This window comes from Mustela nivalis, assembly GCF_964662115.1.
Source record: "Mustela nivalis genome assembly, chromosome: 7".
Taxonomy (NCBI): domain Eukaryota; kingdom Metazoa; phylum Chordata; class Mammalia; order Carnivora; family Mustelidae; genus Mustela; species Mustela nivalis.
The window spans coordinates 130336301-130362611 of NC_139026.1; the positions used below are offsets into that span (position 1 = coordinate 130336301).

At 34.2% G+C, this 26311-nt stretch overlaps 1 protein-coding gene across 28 annotated transcripts in view; it reads left to right on the forward strand.

Moving 5' to 3' along the window:
• MLLT10 (MLLT10 histone lysine methyltransferase DOT1L cofactor) overlaps window positions 1–26311 on the forward strand; it is a 236449-nt gene that overhangs the window by 158447 nt on the left and 51691 nt on the right. For 15 of the 28 annotated variants that reach the window (XM_082742092.1, XM_082742114.1, XM_082742116.1 and 12 more), the window contains 4 exons: window positions 7474–7726; window positions 10773–11342; window positions 17835–17879; window positions 18733–18765. In XM_082742092.1, coding sequence (XP_082598218.1) covers window positions 7474–7726; window positions 10773–11342; window positions 17835–17879; window positions 18733–18765 — 901 coding nt within the window. The remainder of the gene's footprint in view (window positions 1–7473; window positions 7727–10772; window positions 11343–17834; window positions 17880–18732; window positions 18766–26311) is intronic. The other 13 variants (XM_082742099.1, XM_082742101.1, XM_082742105.1 and 10 more) reach the window with 2 other exon arrangements.

Here is a 26311-nt window from a genome sequence, read left to right on the forward strand (position 1 = left end):
AATATTTTAGTTAATAATATTTTTCTTAAGCTTTCTTTGATTTGTGTTATGTAGAAGTACAGTGTTGCATTCTGGGATTTTGATTTCTACTTTAATTTCATTTTGGTTTGAGAGCGTAATTACATGATCTCTATTCTTTTTAGATTTGTTGAGGTGTGTTTATGGCATCAAGTATAGTGTATGTTGATGAATGTTTCATGAGAGCTTCAGGAGAATATATATTGTGCTGACATTGAATAGTCTATAGATATCATTTATATCCAGTTGATTAATGATGGTGTTTACTTTATTTTTTTTATTTATTTTTTTTAAGAGATTTTATTTATTCATTTGACAGAGAGAGAGATCACAAGTAGACAGAGAGGCAGGCAGAGAGAGAAGGGGAAGCAGGCTCCCCGCTGAGAGAGAGCCGGATTCGGGCCTTGATCCCAGGACCCTGCGACCATGACCTGAGCTGAAGGCAGAGGCTTAACTCACTGAGCCACCCAGGTGCCCAGTGGTGGTGTTTACTTTAATTACATCCTTACTAATATTCTGCCTGGGGGATATGTGCATTTCTGAAAGAGTATTAAAACTTCTGTATCTAAGAATAGATTCCTCTTTTTTCTCCTTGCAGTTCTATCAGTTTTTGCCTCACATATTTTGATCCTCTGGTGTTAGGCACATACACATTAAGGATAGCTGTGTTAAGAATTTGTATTATCGACACCTTTATATTATGCAGTGTCACTCCTTTTCCTGAAAAAATTCCTTGCTCTGAAGTCTGCTTTGTCTGAAATTAATTACCTATTCTCACTTGTTTTGATTACTGCTATCATGGTGTATCTTACTCCATTCACTGATTCTTAGTATGTGCTTTCCTATTTAAAGTGTTTCTTATAGACAACCTATAGATGAGTTTTGTTTTTGATCCACTAACAGTTCTTTTAATTGGTATATTTAGACCATTTAGGCTCAAGGTAACAATTGACACAATGAGGTTACCATCTACAAAATTTGTTTCTGTTTTCTGTTTGTTGCTCTTTATCTTTGTTTCTGTTTTTGTCTTCCAAATGTTTTCTACTTCTTGGGTTTTTGTTTTTGGCTTTGTTTTGTTTCAGTTTTATACTTTCAGTCATTGATTAGTTCTCATCCACTTTTTTTTTTTTTTTTTTTTAAGATTTTATGTATTTGAGAGAGCGAGAAAGAACATGAGGAGGGAAGGGTCAAAGGGAGAAGCAGACCTCCCAGCTGAGCAGGGCGCGCAATGTGGGACTTGATCTCGGGACTTCAGGATCATGGCCTGGGCCAAAGGCAGTCGCTTAACCAACTGAGTCACCCTGGCGCCCTCTCTAGATTTTTGAAAGTGGTGACCAGTACCTAGGTAATCAACGTATATAGAACTTGTTTGGTAAATCTCAATCCTTGTTAAGTTTTCTGAACAACTGCACACCGATACAATATAGAACATTCCTTATTCCTTTGTCCTAACAGCTGGTTGAGCCTGGTGTCAGTGCACATTTCTGGAGTTCCCATCCTCTTTATGGCAGATTTCTGGATCTCTTTGAGTTCGTGAGGGGCAGCTTCTTAAAACCCACTCTCTGGATATGCTTATGAATGTTGATGGTGTATTCTCTGGTCACTACCTCGTTGGTGGCAGAACAGCCCTTCTCCTTGCCACCCTTCCTTGCAGGAGCCCTTCAGCCAGGCTCTAGTTGGAAAGGGAAGAGCACAAGATAATGTGGGAGAGGGAAAGCAACTCAGCAAGTACAACTTGCTGAGGGGGGCCTGGCGGTGGTGGTGGAAGGGGAGAGGCAAGTCTCTTTCTAAGGGTTTTAATTGAGGTTTTTTAAAAATGGTTCCATTTTCTCTTATTTTTTTTTTAACATATCAGTTATACCTTTTTTATAGTTGCCCTATTTTGTGCAGTATATATTTATAACTAACCCAAGTTAGTTATAGTATATGCATATAATAAATACATACAAATACATACAAATAAATAATATTATCCCACTTCATGATAGTACAAGTACCTTACAATGACAAAATAATCCTAATTCCTCCCATCTTTTCTGTCAGTGCTGTCATTTATTTCATTTATATAGAAGCATACATAAGCATATATATGTGTAAGCCTGTATAATCAGATATATTGTTGCTATCATTTATTTTTTATTTTTTATAAACATATAATATATTTTTATCCCCGGGGGTACAGGTCTGTGAATCGCCAGGTCTACACACTTCATAGCACTCACCAAAGCACATACCCTCCCCAATGTCTACAACCCCACCCCCCTTCTCCCAACCCCCCTCCCCCCAGCAACCCTCAGTTTGTTTTGTGAGATTAAGAGTCACTTATGGTTTGTCTCCCTGCCAATCCCATCTTGTTTCATTGATTCTTCTCCTACCCCCTTAAGCCCCCATGTTGCATCACCACTTCCTCATATCAGGGAGATCATATGATAGTTGTCTTTCTCTGCTTGACTTATTTCGCTAAGCATGATACGCTCTAGTTCCATCCACGTTGTCGCAAATGGCAAGATTTCATTTCTTTTGATGGCTGCATAGTATTCCATTGTGTATATATACCACATCTTCTTGATCCATTCATCTGTTGATGGACATCTAGGTTCTTTCCATAGTTTGGCTATTGTGGACATTGCTGCTATAAACATTCGGGTGCATGTGCCCCTTTGGATCACTACGTTTGTATCTTTAGGGTAAATACCCAGTAGTGCAATTGCTGGGTCATAGGGCAGTTCTGTTTTCAGCATTTTGAGGAACCTTCCTGCTGTTTTCCAGAGTGGTTGCACCAGCTTGCATTCCCATCAACAGTGTAGGAGGGTTCTCCTTTCTCCGCATCCTCGCCAGCATCTGCCATTTCCTGACTTGTGTGAGGTGATACCTCATTGTGGTTTTGATTTGTATTTCCCTGATGCCGAGTGATACGGAGCACTTTTTCATGTGTCTGTTGGCCATCTGGATGTCTTCTTTGCAGAAATGTCTGTTCATGTCCTCTGCCCATTTCTTGATTGGATTATTTGTTCTTTGGGTGTTGAGTTTGCTAAGTTCTTTATAGGTTTTGGACACTAGTCCTTTATCTGATATGTCGTTTGCGAATATCTTCTCCCATTCTGTCAGTTGTCTTTTGGTTTTATTAACTGTTTCCTTTGCTGTGCAAAAGCTTTTGATCTTTTTTTTTTTTTTTTTAAAGATTTTATTTATTATTTATTTGACAGAGAGAGATCACAAGTAGGCAGAGAGGCAGGCAGAGAGAGAGAGGAGGAAGCAGGCTCCCCGCTGAGCAGAGAGCCCGATGCGGGACTCGATCCCAGGACCCTGAGATCATGACCTGAGCCGAAGGCAGCGGCTTAACCCACTGAGCCACCCAGGCGCCCGCAAAAAGCTTTTGATCTTGATGAAATCCCAATAGTTCATTTTTGCCCTTCATTCCCTTGTCATTGGCAATGTTCCTAGGAAGATGTTGCTGCCGTTGCTATCATTTTGAACATTGTTACATTAAGTAAGAAAAAGTCAAGAGTTTTTACTTTACCTTCATTGATTCATTCTCTGATACTTTTTCTTATGCAAATCCTTGTTTGCAACCTGTATAATTTCCTTCTCTCTGAAGAACTTCTTTTCACATTTCTGGTAAGGTAGACCTATTAGCAACAAATCCCCTCAATTTTTATTTATCTGAGAGTCAGTGTTTTTCACTTTTGAAGGATAATTTTGCAGTGTATAGAATGCTAGTTTTTTTTTCTTTCTTCTCAAAACGAAATATTTCACATTACTCTCTTCTTGCTTGCATTATTTCTGAGGAGAAGTCAGATGTAGGTATTTGCTACTTTATAGATAAGGCTTTTTTCCCTTCCGACTTCTTTGAAGATTTCTTCTTATATTTTTGATTTTGTGCAGTTTAAATATGATACGCCTTGGTGTGGTTTTTTGTTTTGACATTTGTCTTATTTGGTATTCTCAGAGCTTCCTGCATTTGGGGTATGGTTTCTGACACTAATTTGGGACATTTGTAGTTACTCTTGCTTCAAATGTTGCATCTCTGTTTTCTTATCCACTTCCCACCACTTCCCTCCCCCCTCACCTTTTCTCATCTCTTCGAAGTTTTTTACATGGTGGACCAGAGTCCCAGAGTGATAACATAGGCATTTAATGCTACACACTTTGTTCTAAGCACCACTTCCAAATTTTGATACATTATTTTTGTTTTTATTTGAACAAATATCTTGTGGTTTCCTTTTGATTTCTCTTTGATCCATTAATTGATTACTTAGAAGTGTATTATTTACTTTTGGAACATTTGGGGGACTTTCATATAGCTTCTTGTCACTGATTACAGTTTAATATCTTTGTGTTATATAATTTCTTTTAAGTTTTTTTGAGTTTAAAAACTGATAAAGAACATGGATTATCTTGTTTAATTTCTCTGTATGTCTCTGAAAACAATGTATATTCACACTGTTCCTGTTATATGGAGTTAAAATGTAAATGTAAGTTAGGTCAAGTTGATTTATACTGTTTAAGGTCTCTATATGCTTATTTTTATACATGTATTTTCTCTGTACTTGTTCAGTTATTGAGAAGAGGATTTTTTTTAAAAAAGATTTTATTTATTTATTTGACAGACAGAGATCACAAGTAGGCAGAGAGGCAGGCAGAGAGAGAGGAGGAAGCAGGCTCCCTGCTGAGCAGAGAGCCCTGATGGGGTGATTGATCCAAGGACTCTGAGATCATGACCTGAGCTGAAGGCAGCGGCTTAACACGCTGAGCCACCCAGGCGCCCCCTGATTTAAAATTTTTTGAAGTTCGGTGTATTTTTGCTCCAGTGAATGTTACTTTGCAGGCATATTGACATTGCATCTTACCTGAGGACTAATAATTGTCACTAGCCACACAACAGAAATCATACATATTCTAAATACTTATTTTAAAAGATTCATTAAGTTGCCTGTAAATCACAACATAAACCAGAGTATATATACATTTCCTCAGAGACTCTCAATATGACCAATATGCAGTTTTTATATCTAGCAGAAAAGGGGGGAAAAGACTCTATTCAGTCAAGTACCAAATGAAGTAGTTCGTTTGTATTTTATGGGTTAATTTACATGGAAAATGTATATTTTTAAGCACTAGAATTGGTCCCAGAGCAGTGAGATGCTCATGTGAAACGGAGGAAAGAGCAGATTTATGGCATTATTGTGTCACTTTCAGCTCCTCCCCTCTACCCTCTCCTTTTATGTTATTCCACCTCTTGATTTTGACTTATTTTTGTAATGGAATTCCACAATTCTATATTATTTAAACAGCATGTTAGGGAACAGATACTCTTAAAATTAACTTAAAAAGAGGTGGACTAAAGGTTGGAGGTCTCTTTCCCAGTAAAACCATATGACTTTTTCCCCTTGCTGTTAGGTATAATTTTTTAAAAGAACTTGTTAGAATCTTAAACTAAAGCTTTATTTTTTCTTGTTAAGACATCTTTGATAGCTTTTGAATTGAGAAGATGTCTAAGTTTGTAAAAAATAAAATGCTGTGTTCTTAATAATGACTTTGACACTGAAATTTGCTTAATTTTCATTCTTTCCTTTCTTTGTAATGCCTTTTCTTCCATACACCATATTTTTATTGGATTTATAGACATACTTATATTCCAGGGATAAGCAAGGAATGGGAAAACTGACCAACCTCAATTTAGATTGGTATGTGGAAATGGATAGTATATTTCTGTGTTGTTCTCCACCTAGTTTTTTCTTCTTTACTTATTTGATATATGGACAGAGTATCTGAATGAAGAACATCCTGTGTTCTCTTTAGATGACTTATTTATTTTAAAGATTTATTTATTTATATTAGAGACAGAGAGAGAAAGAGTATGTTCATGTGTGTGCATACACATGAGAGGGGCAGGGAGAGGGAGAGAACATCTCAAGCAGACTCCCTGCTGAACATGGAGCACAAGATCTCTAGACCTGAGCCGAAACCAGGAGTGGAGTGCTTAACCACCTGCGCCACCCAGGCACCCCAGATGACTTTCAGACTTTACTTGTATGTGAGTGGGATGGAGAACCTCAGGTTCAACTTGAGTTATTAGAAAGAAATACTTGAAAAGTGAAGTGGCATGGTTTCCTGGCATGGAAAAGGTTCCTGCTTCTATAGTAATTCACAAAGTTCAAGTAGCTTTAATGTTATTGGTTTTCTCCAAAAACTTTCTTTGAGAACTTTGTTCTCTCTTGTGGCTTCTTGCTTATGGGAATAGTCATTTGCTTTTTATGAGATAATGTCTGTCTATCGTATTTGATGATTAAAATCTGTTTGGCAGTGAAGTGATGTGAGAGGAGGGTGATATGGGGGTCAAGTAGCAAAAGTAATAGTAATGAGTATTTGGTTTTCAAAACATTTGAAGTCTTCTTTCACTTCTCAATCTGAACATTGATTTTGCTAAAAATGCTAGCCATTTTGAAACCTGATTTTATCATTCCTTTCTCATTTTCCATCTTTATCTGATGGTTTGTATTACGTGGCAGTTGTGTGTGGGAAATTTCAGTTTTATTTGTTTATTTTCATATTTTTAAATTTGTATTACATCAGAGATTTTAGATAGATGTATCAGAAAAATACTCCCTTTATTTATTCAGCAGAAATTTAGGGCTGCAAAAAACTCTGACCCAGTGGACCTTATAAGCCTTTTATTTTGAAGCACGTTGATTAATGCACATCCGTTAAAACACATTTTCACAGTTTCATAGTCATTTAATTTACCATTATTTGCATATACTTTGTCTCAAAATGATTATTAAGAACTGGAAACTAATTGTTTAAACAGACCTTTATTTTGCATTTTCCCCTAACATATCTGGATCAAGGGGATGACTGAGAATCTGTAGGGAATAATAATAATTCTAATTTTTTAAAATCTTAAACTGCAAGTGTAACTGTTTTTTCATCTTAATACTTGGAAGAAATTGATTTCTGTTTTTAAAGGGTTTAGTCTTTACCGTTTTGAAAAGCAGACTTCACCTGAATTTTAAAAATTCTTGCTGTGACCTGTTCTTACAATCTCATGGATATAGTCCTCTAATGAATTTGTAGCACCTTTTTTCTCTCTCATTGTTGCCTTTTGTGCTGAACATTAAAGCTGATTTTAATTTTATGACGAGGAAGTAGTTTTTTCTTGTTGGAAATTATGTTGCTTGAGAAACACGTTCCTTCTTTACTACTAACTATGTGTTGCTGAGTAACTATGACTAATAAGTACTTTTACTAATTGCTGCAGTTTAAAGGTATTTGCAGTAGACTCATAATTTTTTTACATGATTTTCTTAGGTGGATTCACTTTTAACAATTGGAACTTTCATATGTTTTTCTTACAAGTGTTGTAATTATTATTATTATTATTAATATGCCCCCCCCCCCGCACCAGAATCTAATCAATTCTTTTTCAACTTCCTTTCTCAATGAAAATGTTAGACTTATACGAGCACTAGCAGCAACTCTATGTCTGGATCATTGAAGCGCTTGGAAGATACTGCAGCTCGATTTACAAATGCAAACTTCCAAGAAGTCTCTGCGCACACAACTAGTGGAAAAGATGTTTCAGAGGCTAGAGGGTCAGAGGGCAAAGGGAAGAAATCTTCAGCTCACAGCTCAGGTCAAAGGGGAAGAAAGCCTGGTGGAAGAAATCCAGGAACGACTGTGTCAGCAGCTAGTCCTTTCCAGCAAGGTATTAATTATGATGTTTTAGTTAAAATAAGTGTTCTTGTGATGATCAGTAGCAGTTAAGTTTTGTAAAAGAATTTATTTTTTATTTATAACTGATGGATCATTGGAGATTATTTTATAATTAGTTGCTGTAGTAAGATTACTTCAAAGATAAGTGTTCCTTGTTAAAATGTTCTTGGGACCTTTTATGTTATGACATGTGCTTCCAAAGCTGAACTGTAATTTTAATGTCTAAATAGATGTGGAATAAAGTTTAAGTTTGGGGAGAAAAAAACAATAAAAGCTGGAGTTTTCCTTTCTGCTCTATAGAACAGTCTTTCTTTTTAATGAATTGTTATCATTTACCTGTCCTAATTAAACACTAAAACAGTTAAATCATATATTCTTAGTAAGTAAACCAGTAGTGGGTAATTTGTAGGAATATAAATAGTTCTCAGTAAGTAATAGTTGTTGATTATTAATGCATTTGTTATAAAACTTGAAGTTTAAAGTAGAATTTGACTAAGCTTACATATCTTTTGGTAAGGCTGCTATAGCAAGATTCCCATTTAATTTTGAATTTCAGTTTAACAACAAATTATTTTTCAGTATAAGTACGTTCTAGATAAATGCATGGGACATATTTATACTGAAAAAAATAACCTGTTGTTTAACTAAAATTCAGAATTAACTGGGCATGCCATATTTTATATTGCAACCCAATTTTATGGAAAACAGAATAACTCCGCTAGCTTTATAATCCATTTAGCCTTGTGTTTTTAACTTGAACATAAATATTTTAAGAAATATAAATATTAAAAACTGTGGGAGATAAATATATTAGTAAAGTATACAATAAATGCCTCTTCCCCCCATTTATTTTGCCCCCTAGGAATAAATGAGGGGGAAAAACTGTCTTTTTTTTCTTTCCTTTAATTTTGCTCATAATAAAAATCTGAATATGTAGAGAGTTTGCATAGTCTGCTGATCCCTTATTAAAAAGTTTATTTGTATATTTTAAACTAAGCTATTTTGGTCTTCAAGATTTTTAAGCCCTGTACTTTAATTTTTTTACCTTATATTACAAAGAATTAGACAAGTAGAAAAGAAATAAAGTGCTAAATTTGCTGTTTTAGTTTAATAAATTTATATTTGCTGTTATTTTTATGCCACTGTGGAAAATAAATAGTAAAACCTTTATTATTTTTAATGTAAATTTATTTACATTTGAATGTGATATTAGAATTCAGCTATCTCTTTTATATAATTAAGACCTTATTTTCCACTGTTAAAATCGCATTTTTAAGTTTTTAATCTTTGAAGTACTAATCCATTTAGAAAAGAAATCCTCATTTTCTTAACATTCACAACATTGAATTGTCTTTCCTGCCTCTGTTGAGACATGGTATAGAATGTGTTATGTTTTCATATCTGAGGTAATATTCTATAAAAGTTTTAAAAGTTGAAATTTTAAAGTAGGGTGTTTAAGATGCTTGGTTTTGTTTTTTTCATTGCAGGCAGTATGTGAATTTTAGAAAATATATGTTAAAGTATTGCATATACTAAATGTTTGAAAGTATTTGCTACACTGTAGTGAGCTTTTAACACCAGCTGTAAAAACAAAAATGTGAGGAAGAAAGACAGATGGTGACAGATCAGAATGGATAATAAAGAACTTCTTTATAGTTGCTAATTAAGTGGCAAATTAGAGTTATCCTTAAGTGATTGATGTAATGTAAATGGCTTCTTAATATGTATGTTTTTCTATATAGACATAACTTGAAAATGCTCACATAGGTATAAATAATTTTGTAAATTAATAAAATGGATATTCTCTTCAAAGAGTTAAAAATTTTAGACCTATTAATCTTGCATAATAAGCCATTTCAGAAAAGCTTAAAATTTAAAAATCAAAACCTTGAGACTTCAGTTAAAAAGAAATTCTTTCTTGTGTGTGAGGAGAAAAATACTGTTGTAAATATTTAGGTTGATTTATGTGTGATAACTTTTGAACATGCTCTGCAATAAAATTTAACCCTTAGCTTGAAATTTCCCTTCCATTCCGATGAAACACTTTATTTTGAGCTTTTGTTCTTAAATACATTACTTAAAATATAAGTTTTATAAAACATATAGATGTGTGATCACAACTGAGTGTAAACACTTGTTACTTCATTTGGTGAGCATGAAGAGATGATTTGGTGAATTAGGATGGTGGACCAAAATATTGTTTCATCCCAGCCATATGAATTTTCTACTGAGTAGATAAGAACCTTTTAATCTCATAATGACATAGTGGGCTGCTAATGTTCTTTAAAGAGTGAGGAGACAAGCAGTTGTGAAGGAGATTCATGAGGGTTCCTGTCCTGTGATTTTACTTTCATAAAAGCAATAGAACAATTTTAGTGGCTAGTTTCTTTTTGCAGCTTCATGGGTAGTGGACTGGGAGAATGTTAGGATATAGATTGGGTTCCATGTAGACATTATCATTTTATCAATTCCATGTTTTGGTAGGGTAGATTTAACTGAATAATAATATTCACTAACATTATCTTCAAGTTAAAACTCAGAACTTAAATCTAAGCAACAACTTTTTGTTCTGTGTGTGTGTTGGGAATATTTAAGTCAAATCTTTAGTAATTGAAAAAGAGGAAGTTCTAGAGTACAGTAGTAGTCTTGTCACACTCTGAGACTTTGCTGTTCTTCAGTCCTTCCTCAAGCATACACAGGTATTTGGGGGAACGTTGAGGAATGTTGTCGTAGTAAAAGGTAGGTTAAATGAAGCACATCTTACATCTTGGTCATTGTAGAACTAACAGCTTGCAACTTGAGTTAATATTCAGTTTAATAGGTATGAAATGACATATTTTTAGAAAATAATTTGATCAACTTGATTTTAATAATAACCTTTTAAAAATTCTGTTAAATAGTGATATCCTAAGTTTTATAGTTAGTTTTTTTTTCTCCATCTCTTTTTGATGATTGTATCATTTCTACTGCTCGTGGGAACTTTTGCATCCAATTTTTTTCTTTTCCTACCCCTCCCCCCCTTTTTTATTTTACTACAGGCAGTTTTTCAGGAACTCCAGGCAGTGTAAAATCATCTTCGGGAAGTTCAGTACAGTCTCCCCAGGATTTCTTGAGCTTTACAGACTCAGATCTGCGTAATGACAGTTATACTCACTCCCAACAGTCATCATCAACCAAAGATGTACATAAAGGAGAGTCTGGAAGCCAGGAAGGGGGGGTAAATAGTTTTAGTTCCATAATGGGTCTCCCTTCGACCTCAGCTGTTATTTCACAGCCTAAAAGCTTTGAAAATTCACCTGGAGATTTGGGTAATTCCAGCCTTCCAACAGCAGGATATAAGCGGGCTCAAACTTCTGGCATAGAAGAAGAAACTGTAAAGGAAAAGAAAAGAAAAGGAAATAAACAAAGTAAGCATGGGCCTGGTAGACCTAAAGGAAACAAAAATCAAGAGAATGTTTCTCATCTCTCAGTTTCTTCTGCTTCACCAACATCGTCTGTAGCATCAGCTGCAGGAAGTGTAACAAGCTCTAGTCTTCAGAAATCTCCTACATTGCTCAGGAATGGAAGTTTACAAAGTCTTAGTGTTGGCTCATCTCCAGTTGGTTCAGGTAGGGATTTGCCCATTGTTTTTCTTACTTATTCCCACCACCACCACCCTTCCTTTACCCCAAAAGGGAAATTCATTTTAAACTACTGTTTTGTTAATACATTGAGTTGCCAAATGACATTTACTTGTCTTAATGAAAAAAAAAAAGTGTTAAGATCTTAGGAAGATGATTTGGTGTTTGGACAGGATGTTTGGCACTAATCTGATAGTTCACTTAAATATAGGCCAAATGGTTTATTGGTCACTCATTTCTTATGAAGTGCCTGCAATTAATTTCCCATTTTTGTTTTTGCTTTGCCTGCACAGTATTTGAAACCCAACTCAGAAATCGCAATTAAGGTGTGAGAGGTTCGCATAGTTTGCACTATGTTTTTGATCGGTGCTTGTTTCTGAGCTCTCATTTTCTAAAGTTTAAATAGTCTTCAGTTTCTCAACACTTACACAAATTCTACTTGAATTTTCTATCTGGAATATTTTTCAGTGGTAAAATGATTTAAATATGTGAACTTTAACAGTTATATTTTATTTCAGAAGATACCAGAAATGATTTATATTCCTTTTGTTTTCAAGTGTGTTTAACAATTTTTTACCATTATCTTTATTATAGTAGGAATGAATTTATATATGTTGTTATTCACATCATTCAGATGCTTCCTTAACCTATATTTTATATCATGAATATTGTCAATTCTTAAAAATTTGAAGTTTCATGTTTTTAGACAAAAACTTAACAGTTTAGGTATTAGCTAAATGTCAACATTTATCTTTTACATTGATCTTGAATTTGAGGTAAATGGTTTTAAATAAGTGTTGTAAACCTGACCTGTTTTGATTTTAGATTTCTGGTTGTAGAAAGGATGAGATTTTTAGCTAAAATAAACTATTACAGATTTTATCAGTTCTATTAGTTGGTGGAGAGGATAGGTAGGAAATGGTATGGAAATAAACACAATTTAAATGAGAAATGTTTATGTATATTTTATAAATACAGACTTTTGGATTGTTTTTATAGTTGTGCAGACATTAATTTCAGTAAGTAAATAACCATTCTAAGGGAGAAAAGAGCATATGTAAAGGTCAGATGTGAAAATTATTAACTATCATTATCATTTGTGCCAGGGTCTATTAATGCTTTATATTTATTATCTTGTTTAATCCCCACACCAGTTTTATGAAGTAAGGACTTTTTATTCCCCATTTTTACAGCTGATAAAACTGAAACCCAGACAGGTAAAATAACCTGCCCAAGATCAGAGTGGGTGATTCTTTTTCTGTTTTTCCTAGCTAGCTTCAATGCCACCTTGGACCTGTTGGACAAGTTGTATGTTTGGTTTTGAGAAATGAGTAGAAACTATGACAGGATTGTTTTATTAGAAGCGTTAAGGATGGTTTTAGACTAGACCATGATTTCTTAGTCTTGGCACTATTGACATGTTGGTTGGGATAATTCCTTGTAGTGCCGTCCTGTCCTGTGCAGTGTAGGACATTTATCATGATTCCCAGCTTCTACCCACTAGATTCCTGTAGCACCCAAATTTCCCCCTCACCCCCCCGATAGTGACAAGAAGTGTTGGAGGTTTGAGGGGAGAGTGTAAAATCGCTCTTGCTTGACAATCACTGTTTTAGAGGGGAATAATACAAATTGTAATGAGAAATAAATCCATTGAAAAAACTTAAGTATATTGCATGCTTGGATATACATTTTATGTATATTCATTTATTTTATGTATATTCATATCTTTTCTTTCAGGCTGAAAAGACTTAACAACGCACCCTGGCCCCTGGTCACAAAAAAATAAGTTTAGACAAATTTACTAAGAAAAAATGGAGTTCATACCGATTTTTAGCAAGATACACAGTAATCAGATGAATAACTTACTGAGAAAATTAAGCCTGATTTGTTTTTGTAAGATTACTCACTGATTTCTTATACTTAGAAGCATAGTCTGAAAATTACTGAATTTCAGAAATTGCATTTGGATGCTATTTGAAATACACATTCTCAAATTAATGGAATTAAAATCTTGATTTACATCTGTGAAAAGAGTTTCCTACCTGTTACAGATTTAGAGAGATTTTAGCCTTGAGAAATAGTGTTCTTTTCACAATTATTATTTCCAGAGGGCAGTGTTTGTGCTACATCGATGAGAGGAAAGCATGAATTTGTATCCCTTTTACCTCACTGCTAGGTAACGAAATTTAGGGAGAAACTCCTATAAATATTATTATTTCATGGAAATAAATGACTTACATTTAGACTTGTTAGGATTTTTTTCCCTTAAAAGTATGCTTTAAAATAACTGAAGATCTTACATTTTGTTAAAGCCATAATTGTGCACTAAGATTAGTTACTTACAACTATTTGAGATAATATATTCTTTAATTTTACACATTTTAATAAAAGTTTTATGACCAGATCAGAGCACACCCTATTGATAAACTTAGTGTTAGAAAGTCTGTTCTTACTTAGAAGAAACTGGCTAAATGCTGTGGGTATTTAGGAATTATGTCTTCTTACTCAACTAAGTTAAGAATTGCTAACTGCTGTTGAAACATAGTATGTACTACAATTGTCTTAGGCACTTGACAGGCATTGAGTATTATTACTTATCGTACAGATGAAGAAACAGAGACAGAATTCTCTTAGCTCTAAGTGGTGGAAAATGCATTTTCCTTGATTCCAGAGACCCTTACTTATAAAAGTAAAGGGTGTTTGCTGATGAAGGTTTTCAGCCACCCTAGTATAATGTCATTCGTACTTTAAGCAATGGTTTCTGTGAGAAAATTTGAGCCAATTATTTCACTTTCAACAATACTATCTCCCATTAGTATGAAAATACTAAGTTTTGTTTCAACTGATTTTAGATAGAGATATCATTTAGAAGCTATAAAACTAGGGAACTTTCTACCCACAGTAGGAAGAAGCAATGTATACCAAGTACTATGTTACCAAGGATTATTTTTGCATGATGCCCTTTCCAAAAGATTTGTTTGCTTCCATGACAGGGTGATGATTTAGTAATGATGAAGGTGACCTTTGTAAGCATTTGTTGGTTATGATGTCTAACATCATAGATACTATGTCTCATGGCTTCATGAGGCTAGTGTGGGGCTGTGTGTGTCCATGTTCATCACTGTCTCCTCACTGCCAGCACAGTACTTTGTATGTGATAAATGTTAAACATTAAAAAAAATGAATGATTACTGTTATTAATCACTGAGAACATATCATATAGTTAGTAATATCTGCTGTGATTTGTACTTGACTTCCAATTGTTCATAGATTTCAAGTGAAATTATTTGTAAAGCTTTTCATTTAGTATTACAGACCAGTTAAGGATGTGTTAATTAAGTTGGAAAAGACCATGGAGAAGTTGGAATGTAAATTGTACTTTGGAGTAGGCAGAAAAAGTCCAGCAATATTAACAGAAAAGAAAGTAAAGTTATATTTCAGGGGTAAAACTAACAGGGACATCTAATTGGCAGGATAGTTGGAGGTAATGTTGATTAAGTAGAGCAGGATGGGTTTATGGAAAGTTGAATGTCAAGCTGAAGAAATTAGACTTAACAGGCTACTGGTCTTAGAATAAGCATCCTGTACTTAGTTCTGGCCAGTTAACTATTAAAAGAATTTTGTTGACATTAAAAAAATACTTTGCTTCCATCAGCTTACACTAATGGTAATATATTTGAGAGCACCTAACAGTTTCTAAAGAACCCTTTAATTACTATCTTATTTATTCGTAAGAATAATCTTGTGAAATAGGCAAGGCAGCTACTATTACTGTTGTAATTTCTCCAGCTTTACCACAACTAGGATATATAGCAGAAGTAGAATCAAGTACTTACGATGTGGGTGTCTTAAAATTGTTAAAAGCATCAACTTAACAGTAATCAAAATTCTGTCATGACATACTCAAATTATAGTAGCATATATGAAGCAGGATATTTACTCTAGGAATCACAGGTCCTGTCAGAATAGAAATCCAGAAAACACCTATACATTCTGTGTCTGATCAAGGGTTTGTATTGTAAGATTTTTCTTGTAATAAGTTGAAGTACATTCTAATAAGTGATTTACTGTTACAGTGACTTGTATAAAATGGGAAATCAGTGTGTTGTTTTAAGTGGCTTCTAAAGGTTGTAAGTTTTGGTGTATAGATAATATTAAGCTTTTAATTGGATTCCTTCCTATATATTCTTTTGAGATCTTAAACAAGTAGGACTTTTGGAACATTGAAAATTAGTACAGCATTTGGAAGAGTTGACATGTTGTATTTGTCCTTTTCCTTTTTCCTATTTATCAACCGTATTACAAGAGAGTTTATAATTTACAAAGTGAAAGTTTATGAAGAAATTTTTTTCTTCATAAAAATCAACATCTTATTATTTTCTCTGAGAAAAATCTGGTATTCATTAAATGATAAGTAGTTGATGATTTAGCTTTAACATATTTTCCTTGGGAATACTATGTCCTTTCAAAGTTTGCCTCTTTTTAAAAAATCTTAGTTTCTAGTTCTTTAATATAATTTGGTCATACCTTTCCAAGTTAAGATAATTGAAATCTGTTTTAGTGATGGAATTCTTTCGTAGTCATAAATGCTATGAAAGGAGATTCTATGGAGGTAGTTGTTTGATTCTGACCCCAAGTATTTTGTGATTAAGTCTTACAGATTTCAGGGAGATGAGTTATTAATATGAATGGAGTACTTCAAGAGAAGTTTGTTCTGGGTTCTGAAATATGAAGGTTATGAAAGTTTAACTTGAGCCCATGTGACTATGAATTGGTTGTTATGAGATATATCCACTTAGATTAATAAAATGAAATTGAGACATCTTTCCTTGGTAAAATGTTTCAGTTAGGAATAGACTGATTCTGTTAACAAATAAGGGAATCATGAAGATATAAAGATTAATAATAAATTCACAAGAGTAACTAATACGTATTATAGACCAAGGAATAGATACAGTTATTGAATATACTTTAAACCCATCTTAATGGCTCAGGTTCATGATTTTATATAAATTGGTTATATTGGGTCATAAATGAAAGTCCTAGGATATTGGGTGCTGCTAAGACTAAGATGATAATATACCTTGCACTTTGTTTCCTTGAAAAATCCTCTGATTTTTGTTTTCTTCCTTGATGATTTAAAAATTTACTGGTCCTGTACCATGGATGTCTTTCTACAAAAGTCCCAGATCAAAGGGCAGAATAGCCATATTATAGTTTCTTCCCCCACTGAAAAAAATCCTTCTATTGTTATGAGTGTCCTTTGATTATTTTTTGCCACCACTCTAAACAGGTTACCCTTCCTTTGTAATGTACCATGTCAGTCTCTTCAGTAGCCCTCACTCCCTTTTAAAATATCACTTGAATTTGTTAATGACCATTAAAGATGGCAGATTCTCCTGCCATGTCCTGGTTTTGAGTGCCATCTGGAAAGGACTTACACTAAATTGGTCTAAAGGTTTGATTCTTGAATAGTGTCTAATGTAAATGATTAAAAGTGAGTGCTGGCTTGCTCTGTCTTGCTTTGTCTGTCTTATTTCAAGTCGTTTGGAGTGGGCCCATGACTGGACTTGACTTCTGAGGTATGCATATGGGTAGATTTGTGAGTGATGGTTGCCTTGAAGACTCTGTTGTACACATGGTTTCTAGAAGTTATGTTTTTGATTAAGTAGTATCCAGAATAATTCCAGATACTCTTCTTTTAAGAAAAATTGGATCAATAGTGTTAACCACAAAGGAGTACCTGTTGTTTTCAAGATTAGCAGGCGAGGTCCTTTGAGTCACAGACTTGATCCTAGTTTTATCAGTTATTTTTTTCCTTTGGAATGTCATATAGAAATTTATTTTTCATTTTCTTAGTGCTCTTTTGCTTTATATTGCTTCATGTCATCCTCTGCTTGTTCTCCTCATTTGGGTGGAGCAAAAGTGTAAGAGTAATGGTTTATTCATTCATTATTGTCATCAAAAATGAAAGGTACAAGAAAGTAAACAGAGTGTAGTTTAACATGCTTTATACTGTGATATAAGTCATAGATTTCTGCTCAGGTATAAACTAAATAATTTTCGTACTTGGATTGACCATGGAATTCAGATGTTTTTGATAAATTGTTCTTATCTAATGAATTATATAAAACACATTAGTGTGTTATTAACTATACTCCCTCTTATTATAAATCTGTTTTTTCTTAGACACTTGTCTCACATATTTATTTGGAAGCCCTATGTGTTTTCCTCATTCTTTGCACACACACACATTCCCATAATATCCTGTTTAAAGATTTGTGAGAATTCTATCACGTTTGGTCCTTCTACCCATCACATCCCAGGTACTGGCTTATAATTTCTATTCCCACCTTTCTGTTTGCCTTTCTCAGCTACACTTGTAGGTGAATGTTTCCCTGTTTTTCTGGCCTGTTTCTTTTTCTGTCTTGAGTCACTGGCAACTTCTTTGCTGATTTCCTTTCTCCTCCCTCCCAACAGAAATTTCCATGCAGTATCGGCATGATGGAGCTTGTCCAACAACTAGTAAGTTGTCGAACTGGGTTGGTAACCCAGGCTTTTTGACTTCTACTTTAGTGTTTCTTTTCTATTATATTATGCCACCAATGAACCTCTAAATTTCAGTTTTCTGCTATGCAAATAGTTCTTAATTGAGTAGATTTTTTTTTCTCCTACACAGAGAACTTGCTGCTTGTCCTGTGTTCAGGATCCATGTTAGAGTCACTGTGACCAAATTTTAATTATTTTTGGCTTTTTAATATGGTGCTTCAGTTGCAGAATTGTGACTTCTGTTTTCTGTTGAAGTAATATTTTCAGAATTTGGTTTCCGCTGATCTTAATATAATTTTTCAGTATTTGTATATTGGCATTAGATAGCTTTCTTGCTTCGGCTTCTATATCTATTAAGACTATTATACTGAAGTCTAAGAAATAGAATGTTTGATTAGGTTAGATGATAAAATGGAGTTTTTCTTTATAATGTTACTGAGTGTACAATTCTTGAGGTAGATTGACCAATATAGAATTGCATCCTATTGATACTTTTACCAAGAAAGACATTACAAAGACTATTAAACAGACGGCTTTTTAAAAGTAATTTTACATATATATTTTATTACTAAGAAAATTTGTTACCATTATGACAATATATCTAATATTTTACTTAAATTTATTAGGTGATAGATTAGCAAATGAAATACAATATTTAGAAATTTTTACATGTAAAAACTGATCCAGAATTGCAGTTTTAATGATTCAAACAATGATATATAATAGACTTACTGAGATTTTATTATACTGATTCAGTCTATGCCTATGTATTTCTTTTGTGTGTTTGAGAATGTTCTTAACCTGAAGTCCTTTTTTCCTTACTTAAAAGCTTTCTCAGAGTTGCTGAATGCAATACACAATGGTAAGTTTTATTAGAATCTTCTCTGGTGGTTCATTTATCACAAAGGTTGCCTTTTATAGAGAACCCCGATTGAAAGCTTGCATGTTCTATTGATAAGATGAAATCCAGCTTTGCCGTGCGTCAATTGTTAAGTCCCTTAGTGAAAAGTTTTTGTAGATTGCCCACAGGAGGATAATAGGTCAATATAGTTCATCAGTTTAGCTTTTATTGTCTCTGTGTAGGACAAAATGATAATAGTGTTGTTCTAACTTCATGAAAGTCTTTTTTCTATTTTTGTAAATAGTTTCTCTAGTTCTTTTGAGCTCTCTTTTGGCAGTGCAGTTAGTAATTGGTACCTATGTCAGGAATTAGCTGCTTCTTACAGCTTGAAATGTGAATTTTGTTGGGGGGAATTTAAAAAAATTAGTGTGTATAATACTTTTATTATTTTGCCCATATATTTTACATACTGAATAAATGGAAGATACCCTTTAGATGTTGTCCAATTTGGAACTAGGTTTTTATTGGGGAGAGATGCATTTTCTGCAGAGTTGGGTTCTCTAAAATCAGGATATGAGACAAAAATGCTAGCTTTTTTCAATTTTGCAATATAATGAAAGTCATTTTTGCAGAAATGTTTTCAGTGTTTCTTCAATTTTAAAGACCCTCCTTTAATACTTTAGGGATCAAAAAAAATTGAACTCAGTGTCATTTTTGTTGTTTTCGATGATTAACTTATATGATCCAAAGAAGTTCTGAGCACATTTTTTAAGCACTTTTTTATTAACTTTATGAAATCGTGCATATTTTGGTAATGTGGTTTAATGTAGTTGATTTGTGTTGTGTTTGGATTACATTGTCAGATGTTTACAGATCTATAGCTAGCAAGAGACTAAAGGTATGATGAGCAGACATAGACACTTGTGTTGATTCTGAGGGTGGGATGGTCAAGATGGGAAGCACATTTTACAGATGATCATTTTATTAATGAGTACTTTTATTTCTAATTCTTGCTTCCTTGTGTAACCTGGAACTTCAGAGTCTCAAATAATGAATTTTCCAGATAACATGGAGCTCTTAAACTTTAGGTATCTAGAAGAAAAGGAATTGGAAGCATTCTTGAAAATAAACTAAATATGTTACCATTCTTCCATGGGAAAGTATAAAAACAAGAGTTTTTAACGTCTTTTTCAGTTTGCATGGTTAAATCTTACTCTTTAATTTTGGAGTATAGAATTTAGAGACATGCTGAAAGTTTGAACAAAGCATATGCTTGAAATAAAAGAGTAGATATTGTGGGGAGCAGTTGTGAATTGCCCCCCAAATCCTCTACCATTATTAGCTGACAAAGTACTGGATTGTTTCAATTTAATGAGACTGTTGTCATGTTTTTCTGTATGGGTGAGTGAAATTAATGTCATGGGATTAATATAATGAACACATTTTCTTTAACATTTTGTGTTTTACACGATTGTGTCTGAGAGAAAACACTGTGGTAGTGTTCTCAGATACTTATGTGTTCTTCGTCACATAATCTAGAAAAGTGAAATAAATAATGGACTTTTGTATTTTTCTTTCTTTGTTTTATATCTAGAAGTTTGTACCTTTTGACCTCCTTTATCCATTTTGCTTCATATCTACCTCCCCTTTCCCTAGGCATCCACCAGTCAGTTTTCTGTATTCGTTAGTTTGGAAATACTTTGGTTTCGTTTTGTTTTAAATTCAGTGTATGAGATCATATGATATTTATCTTTTCCATCTGACTTATTTCATTTAGCATTATGTCCTCTAGGTCCATTCACATTGTCACAAATGACAAACTTTTGTTCATTTTTATAGCTGAATAATAATCTGTTGTATGTACATATAGCGTATTTTTACCACCATTCACCCGTTGATAGCCATTTAGGTTGTTTCCATGCCTTGGCTATTATTAGTAATGCTACAGTGCACTTGGGGTGCATATATTTCCTCAAATTAATATTTTCATTTTCTTGAGATAATTATCCAGACGTGAAGTTGCTGGGTCATATGGCAGTTCAACTTTTAACTTCTTGAGGAACTTCCAGACTTTTCCATTTTGACTGTACCATTTTACATTCCCACCAACACTATACAAAAGGTTCTCTTTTCTCTACATCCTGGCCAACACTTAGTAGTACTTCTTGACTTTTTGTTAATAGCTATTCTAACAGACGTGAGGCGATATCTCAGTGTGGTTTTGATTTGCATTTCCCTGATTATTTTTTTTTTTAAAGATTTTATTAATTTAAAAGAGAGATCAGGATATAGGCAGGGGGAGTAGCAAGCAAAGGGAGCGGGAGAAGCAGGCTCCCCACTGAGCATGAAATCTGATGAGGGGCTGGTTCCTGAGGACCATGGGAATTATGACCTGAGCCCTACGCAGCCACTTAACTAACTGAGCCACCCAGGCAGCCCCTGATGATTAGTGATCTTAAGTATCTTTTCATATACCTGTTGGCTATCTGTATGTCTTCTTTGGAAAAAAAGCCATTCAGGTCCTCTGACTATTTTTTAGTAAGATTGTTTGGGGGTTTTCTTGCTTTTAAGTTATATGAGTTTTGTTTTTTTGTTATTCTTTTAAGATTTATTTATTTGAGAGCACAGAAGAAAGCATGAGCAGGAGGTTGGTGGTAGGAGGGGCAGAGGGAGAAGCGGACTCCCCGCTGAGCAGGGAACCTGACATGGGGCTCGATCGCAAGACCCCAGGATCATGATCTGAGCTGAAGGCAGACACTTAACTGACTGAGCTACCCAGGCACCCTTAGTTATGTGAGTTTTTGAAATGTATTTTAGATATTTACCCCTTATCAGATACTTTTGATAATGTTTTGAGATTTGAGAATGTTTTCTCATTCAGTGCATTGCCTTTTTATTTTGGTAATGGCTTCTTTTGTTATGCAGTACCATTTTATTATTATTTTTTTTAATGCAGTACCTTTTGACTTTGGTATCCTTTACTTGGCATTTTGTTTTGTTTTTTGTTTTAGTCAAATTCAAAATATCATGACTAATATAAAGGAGCTTACTGCCTATGTTTTCTTCTAAGAGTTTGATGGTCTTTTAAAAATTTATATTACTCAAATCTTTAATCCATTTTGAGTTAATTTTTCTGTACAGTGTAAGGTAGTTGTCCAGTTTCCTTCTTTTGTATGTAGTTGTTCAGTTTTCCCAACACTGTATTGAAGAGACTGTCCTTGTATATTCTTGGCTTCTTGTAAATAAATTGACCCTATATACATGGGTGTTTTTCTGGGCTCGTAATTGTGTTTCATTTATCTATGTGTCTGTTTTTATGCTGATACCATACTGTTAACAATTATTAGGGCTTTGTAATGTAGTTTGAAATCAAGAGTGTGAAGCCTCCAGCTTTTTTCTTTGTTCTCAAGATTGCTTGGGCTATTTAGGGTCTTTTGTGGTTTCATACAGATTTGGGGGTTGTTCTATTTTTGTGAAAAGTACTGTTGGAATTTTGATGGGGGGTTGTGTTGAATCTGTAGAGTGCTTTGAGTAGTATCACCATTTAAGCAATATTAGTTATTCCAATCTATGAATATGGAATATCTTTCCATTTATTTGTGCCTTCAGTTTCTTTCATTGATATCTAAAGTTTCTAGTATACAGATCATTCACCTTCTTGATTAGATGTATTTCTATGTATTTTATTAAAGATTTTATTTATTATTTATTTGACAGACAGAGATCACAAGTAGGCAGAGAGGCAGGCACAGAGAGAGGAGGAAGCAGGTTCCCTGCTGAGCAGAGAACCCGATGCAGGGCTCGATCCCAGGACCCTGAGATCATGACCTGAGCCAAAGGCAGAGGCTTTAACCACTGAGCCACCCAGGCGCCCTGTATTTTATTTTTGATGTACTTAAAAATAGGAGTTTTTTTAAAAAGATTTATTTATTTGAGAGGGAGAGAAGTGTTCATGTGGAAGGAGGGACAAAGGGAGAGAGAGAATCCTCAAACAGGCTCTTTTGCTAAGTGCAGAGCCCAGTCAGGGCTTGATCCCAGGACCCTGAGATCATGACCTACACCAAAATCAAGAGTTGGTCATTTAACCAAATGAGCCACTCAGGCACCCTTGGGGTTGTTTCCTTAATTTTTCTTCCTGGTAGTTTGTTTTTAATGTACAAAAACACAACAAATTTTGGTATATTGATTTTGTATCCTGCCCCTTTACCGAATTTGTTTATTATTCGTATAGGTTTTTTTTGTTGTTGTTGTTTGTTTTGTGAAGTCTTTAGGGTTTTCTGTATATAGTATATCATCTGCAAGTAGTGACAGTTTTACTTCTTCTTTTTCAATTTGGATGCTTTTAATTTCTTGATAATTGCTCTGGACTTTTTAAAAAATTAGTTAAATTTCATTTCATTTTAAAGATTCATTTATTTATGAGAAAGAGAGCAGGAGGAGGAAAGGGAGAGGGAGAGAGAATCCCAAGTGGACTCCTTGCTGAGAGCTCGATCTCATGACCCTGAGATCATGGCCTGAGCCAAAATAAAGAATTGTGCACTCATCCGACTCTGCCACCCAGGCATCCCTGAACTTGTATTTTTAATTACAAAGACAAGCATAGGAATGATACCTGGTAAAGTGATATTTTGCCTATGGTGGCTTGAGGAAGAATCACTTGGATTTAGTTGGGAAAAAATCCATGTTTTTTCTCTTTTTTTTTTCCCAGGTGTTTCTTTTTAAAAATTGTTATAAAATACATATAAAATTTGCCATTTTAACCATTTTTAAATGTATATACAGTTTGGTAGTATTAAATATATTCACATAGTTGTACAGCCAGTCCCAGGACTTATTCATCTTATAAAACTCCCATTTCTCCCTTCCCCCTTCCTAGCGCAACTACCATTCATTCTACTTTCAGTTTGCATGAAGTATTTTAGATACTTCATATGAATAGACTCTTACAGTATTTTTCTTCCTGTGAATGGCTTATTTCACTTTGTGTAATATCCTTAAGGTTTATCCATGTTATAGCATGTATCAGAATTTCCTTTCTTTTTAAAAAAGAATATTTATTTATTAATTTATTTATTTGAGAAAGAGGGAGCGAGAACATGAGCTGGGGGAGGGACAGAGGGAGAAGCAGACTCCCGGTGAGCGGGGAGCCTTAGGTAAAGCCTGATTCCCGGCCTCCAGGATCATGATCTGAGCTGAAGGCAGACACTTAATCTACTGAGCCACCCAGATGCCTCCAGAACTTCCTTTCTTTTTAAGGCTGAATAATATTCCATTGTTTGTATATACCATCGTTTCATTTACTCTTTCATCTGTTGAGAGACTCTTGGGTTGCTTCCACCTTTTGATCATTGTGAATAAGCTGCTTTGAAAGTAGATGTGCAAATATCTATTTGAATTGTCATTTTACCCAGAAATGCAATTGCTGCATCATATGGTAGTTCTATTTTAAAATAGAGTGTCATGCTGTTTTTCATAGTGGGTGCACCATTTTACATTCCCACCAGCAGTGCACAAGGGTTCCAGTATTTCCACAGCCTTGCCAACACCTATTATTTTGTGTGATTGTTTTTGGTATAACCATCCTACTGGGGATATGGGGTGTTAAATGTTAGATTTTCATTTTTTTCTTTATTATATTGAGTATTAAGCAATAAAAAGCTTAAAACTTATCAGTGGGAAAGGAAGAGAAAAAATTTTCATTTCATCTTATTCTGTATTCATTCTCTATGGTTGCTGTAACAAATTATTGCCAATTTCAGACAGTATAAATTTATCATCTTACAGTCTATAGGCTAGAAGTCTGACATGGACTCACTAGGTTAGACTCAAGGTGTTAGGCAGGCTTTGTTCCTTTTTTTAAGGTGCTAGGGGAGAATCTGTTTCCTTACTTCTTCCAAATTTTAGACTCTGCCTGCCCCCCTCCCACCCCAGTTGCACCATCCTCTGTCTTCAAAGCCAGCAGTTTTGGGTGGAGTCTCTCTTATGCTTCTGTCCTCTGATTCTCAGATTCAAAACTAATGACAACTTGGATGATTGGATTGGACTCTCCCAGACAATCCAGGATTCCAGGATAGTGTCTCTGTGTTAGGCTTCTTTATTTAAATACATTTGTTTAGTCCTTTGCCGTTTAAGATAACATATTAATAGGTTTTGGGCAGTAAGGCATGAGCATCTTTGAGGAGGAAGCCATTATATTGCCTACTGTATCTGCTTCATGGTTAATTAACCGCCTTATTACAAAAAGGTATTACTGGTTAATCTAACAAGAAGATATAACATTATAAATATTTATGCACCCAATATAGGAGCACCAAGTATATAAAGGAAATATTAATACAGTAATAGTATGGGACTTTAAGACCTTATTTACATAATTGGATAGGTCATTGAGACAAATTCAATAAGGAAACATCAGCCTTAACACATTAGACTGGATGGACTTGAACAGATAATTTGTAGAATATTCCATTTAAAAACAAAAGGGTATACTAATTCTTCTCAAGTGCACATGGAACATTTTCAAAGATAGATTATATGTTAGGCCATCAAACAAGTCTTAATAAATTTAAGAGGATTGGAATTGTATTACACATATAATTTCTGACTACAGTGACATGAAACTAGAAATTAATTACAGGAAGAAAACTGGAAAATTGATAGTTGTGTCAAGATTAAACAGCATTGCTACTGAATAATTAATGGGTCAAAGAAAAAAATCAAAAGAGAAATCAAGAGTTACCTTGCAATAAAAGTGGAGATGTAACATACTAAAATGTATTAGATGCAGCAAAAACAGTTTTAAGAGGAAAGTTCTTAGTAATTAATGACTACCTCAAGAAACAAGAAAAATCTCAACATAACTTACTCCTCAAGAAACTAGAAAAAGAACAAATAAAGTCCAGAATTTTAGAAGGAGAGGAAAAACAAAGATTAGAACAAAAATAAATTAGAGACTTAAAAAGACGATAGAAAAAAAATCAATGAAACTTAGACCTGGTTCTTTGAAAAGATAAAATTTGATAAACCTTTAGGTTCACCAATGTAGAATTTTCTCTTGAGTTCCAGGCTCATTTCCAACTATCTAATAAATCTCTCTTGCTTTTATATATTCCCATTCAAAGTCTGCTTCTGTTTTTCTTATTCTGTGGGGATTTAGTCACCTGAATCAGTTATGCTAGAGAGTTAAAGTAAACTCTCCCTTCTCATTTTCTTGGTTGTCATCATTATTTTTAAAGGTTTTTCCTTTTAGTAATCATTGGTTTTTTTCCTATAAAGGAAACCCAAGTTTTCATTGCTTCTATTTAGGTATTCCTACATAATTTGCCATTTGAATTCTTTCAGCAACCTTCTAACCTTCATTTCATTATCTAGCTGATTCTCTGGGTGCCACCAGAATCAGTGGCTTATTTAAAAATGAATATCAGACCATGTTACTGTCTTACTTCAATTCTTAAGAATTGTCTGGTATTTATGAGATAAAATGAATATATTTTAGAATGGCATGTGGAGTTTTTCATAATCTGCCACTTACTAGACTCTCCAGTCTCATCTCTTCTTTTCAAGTTTA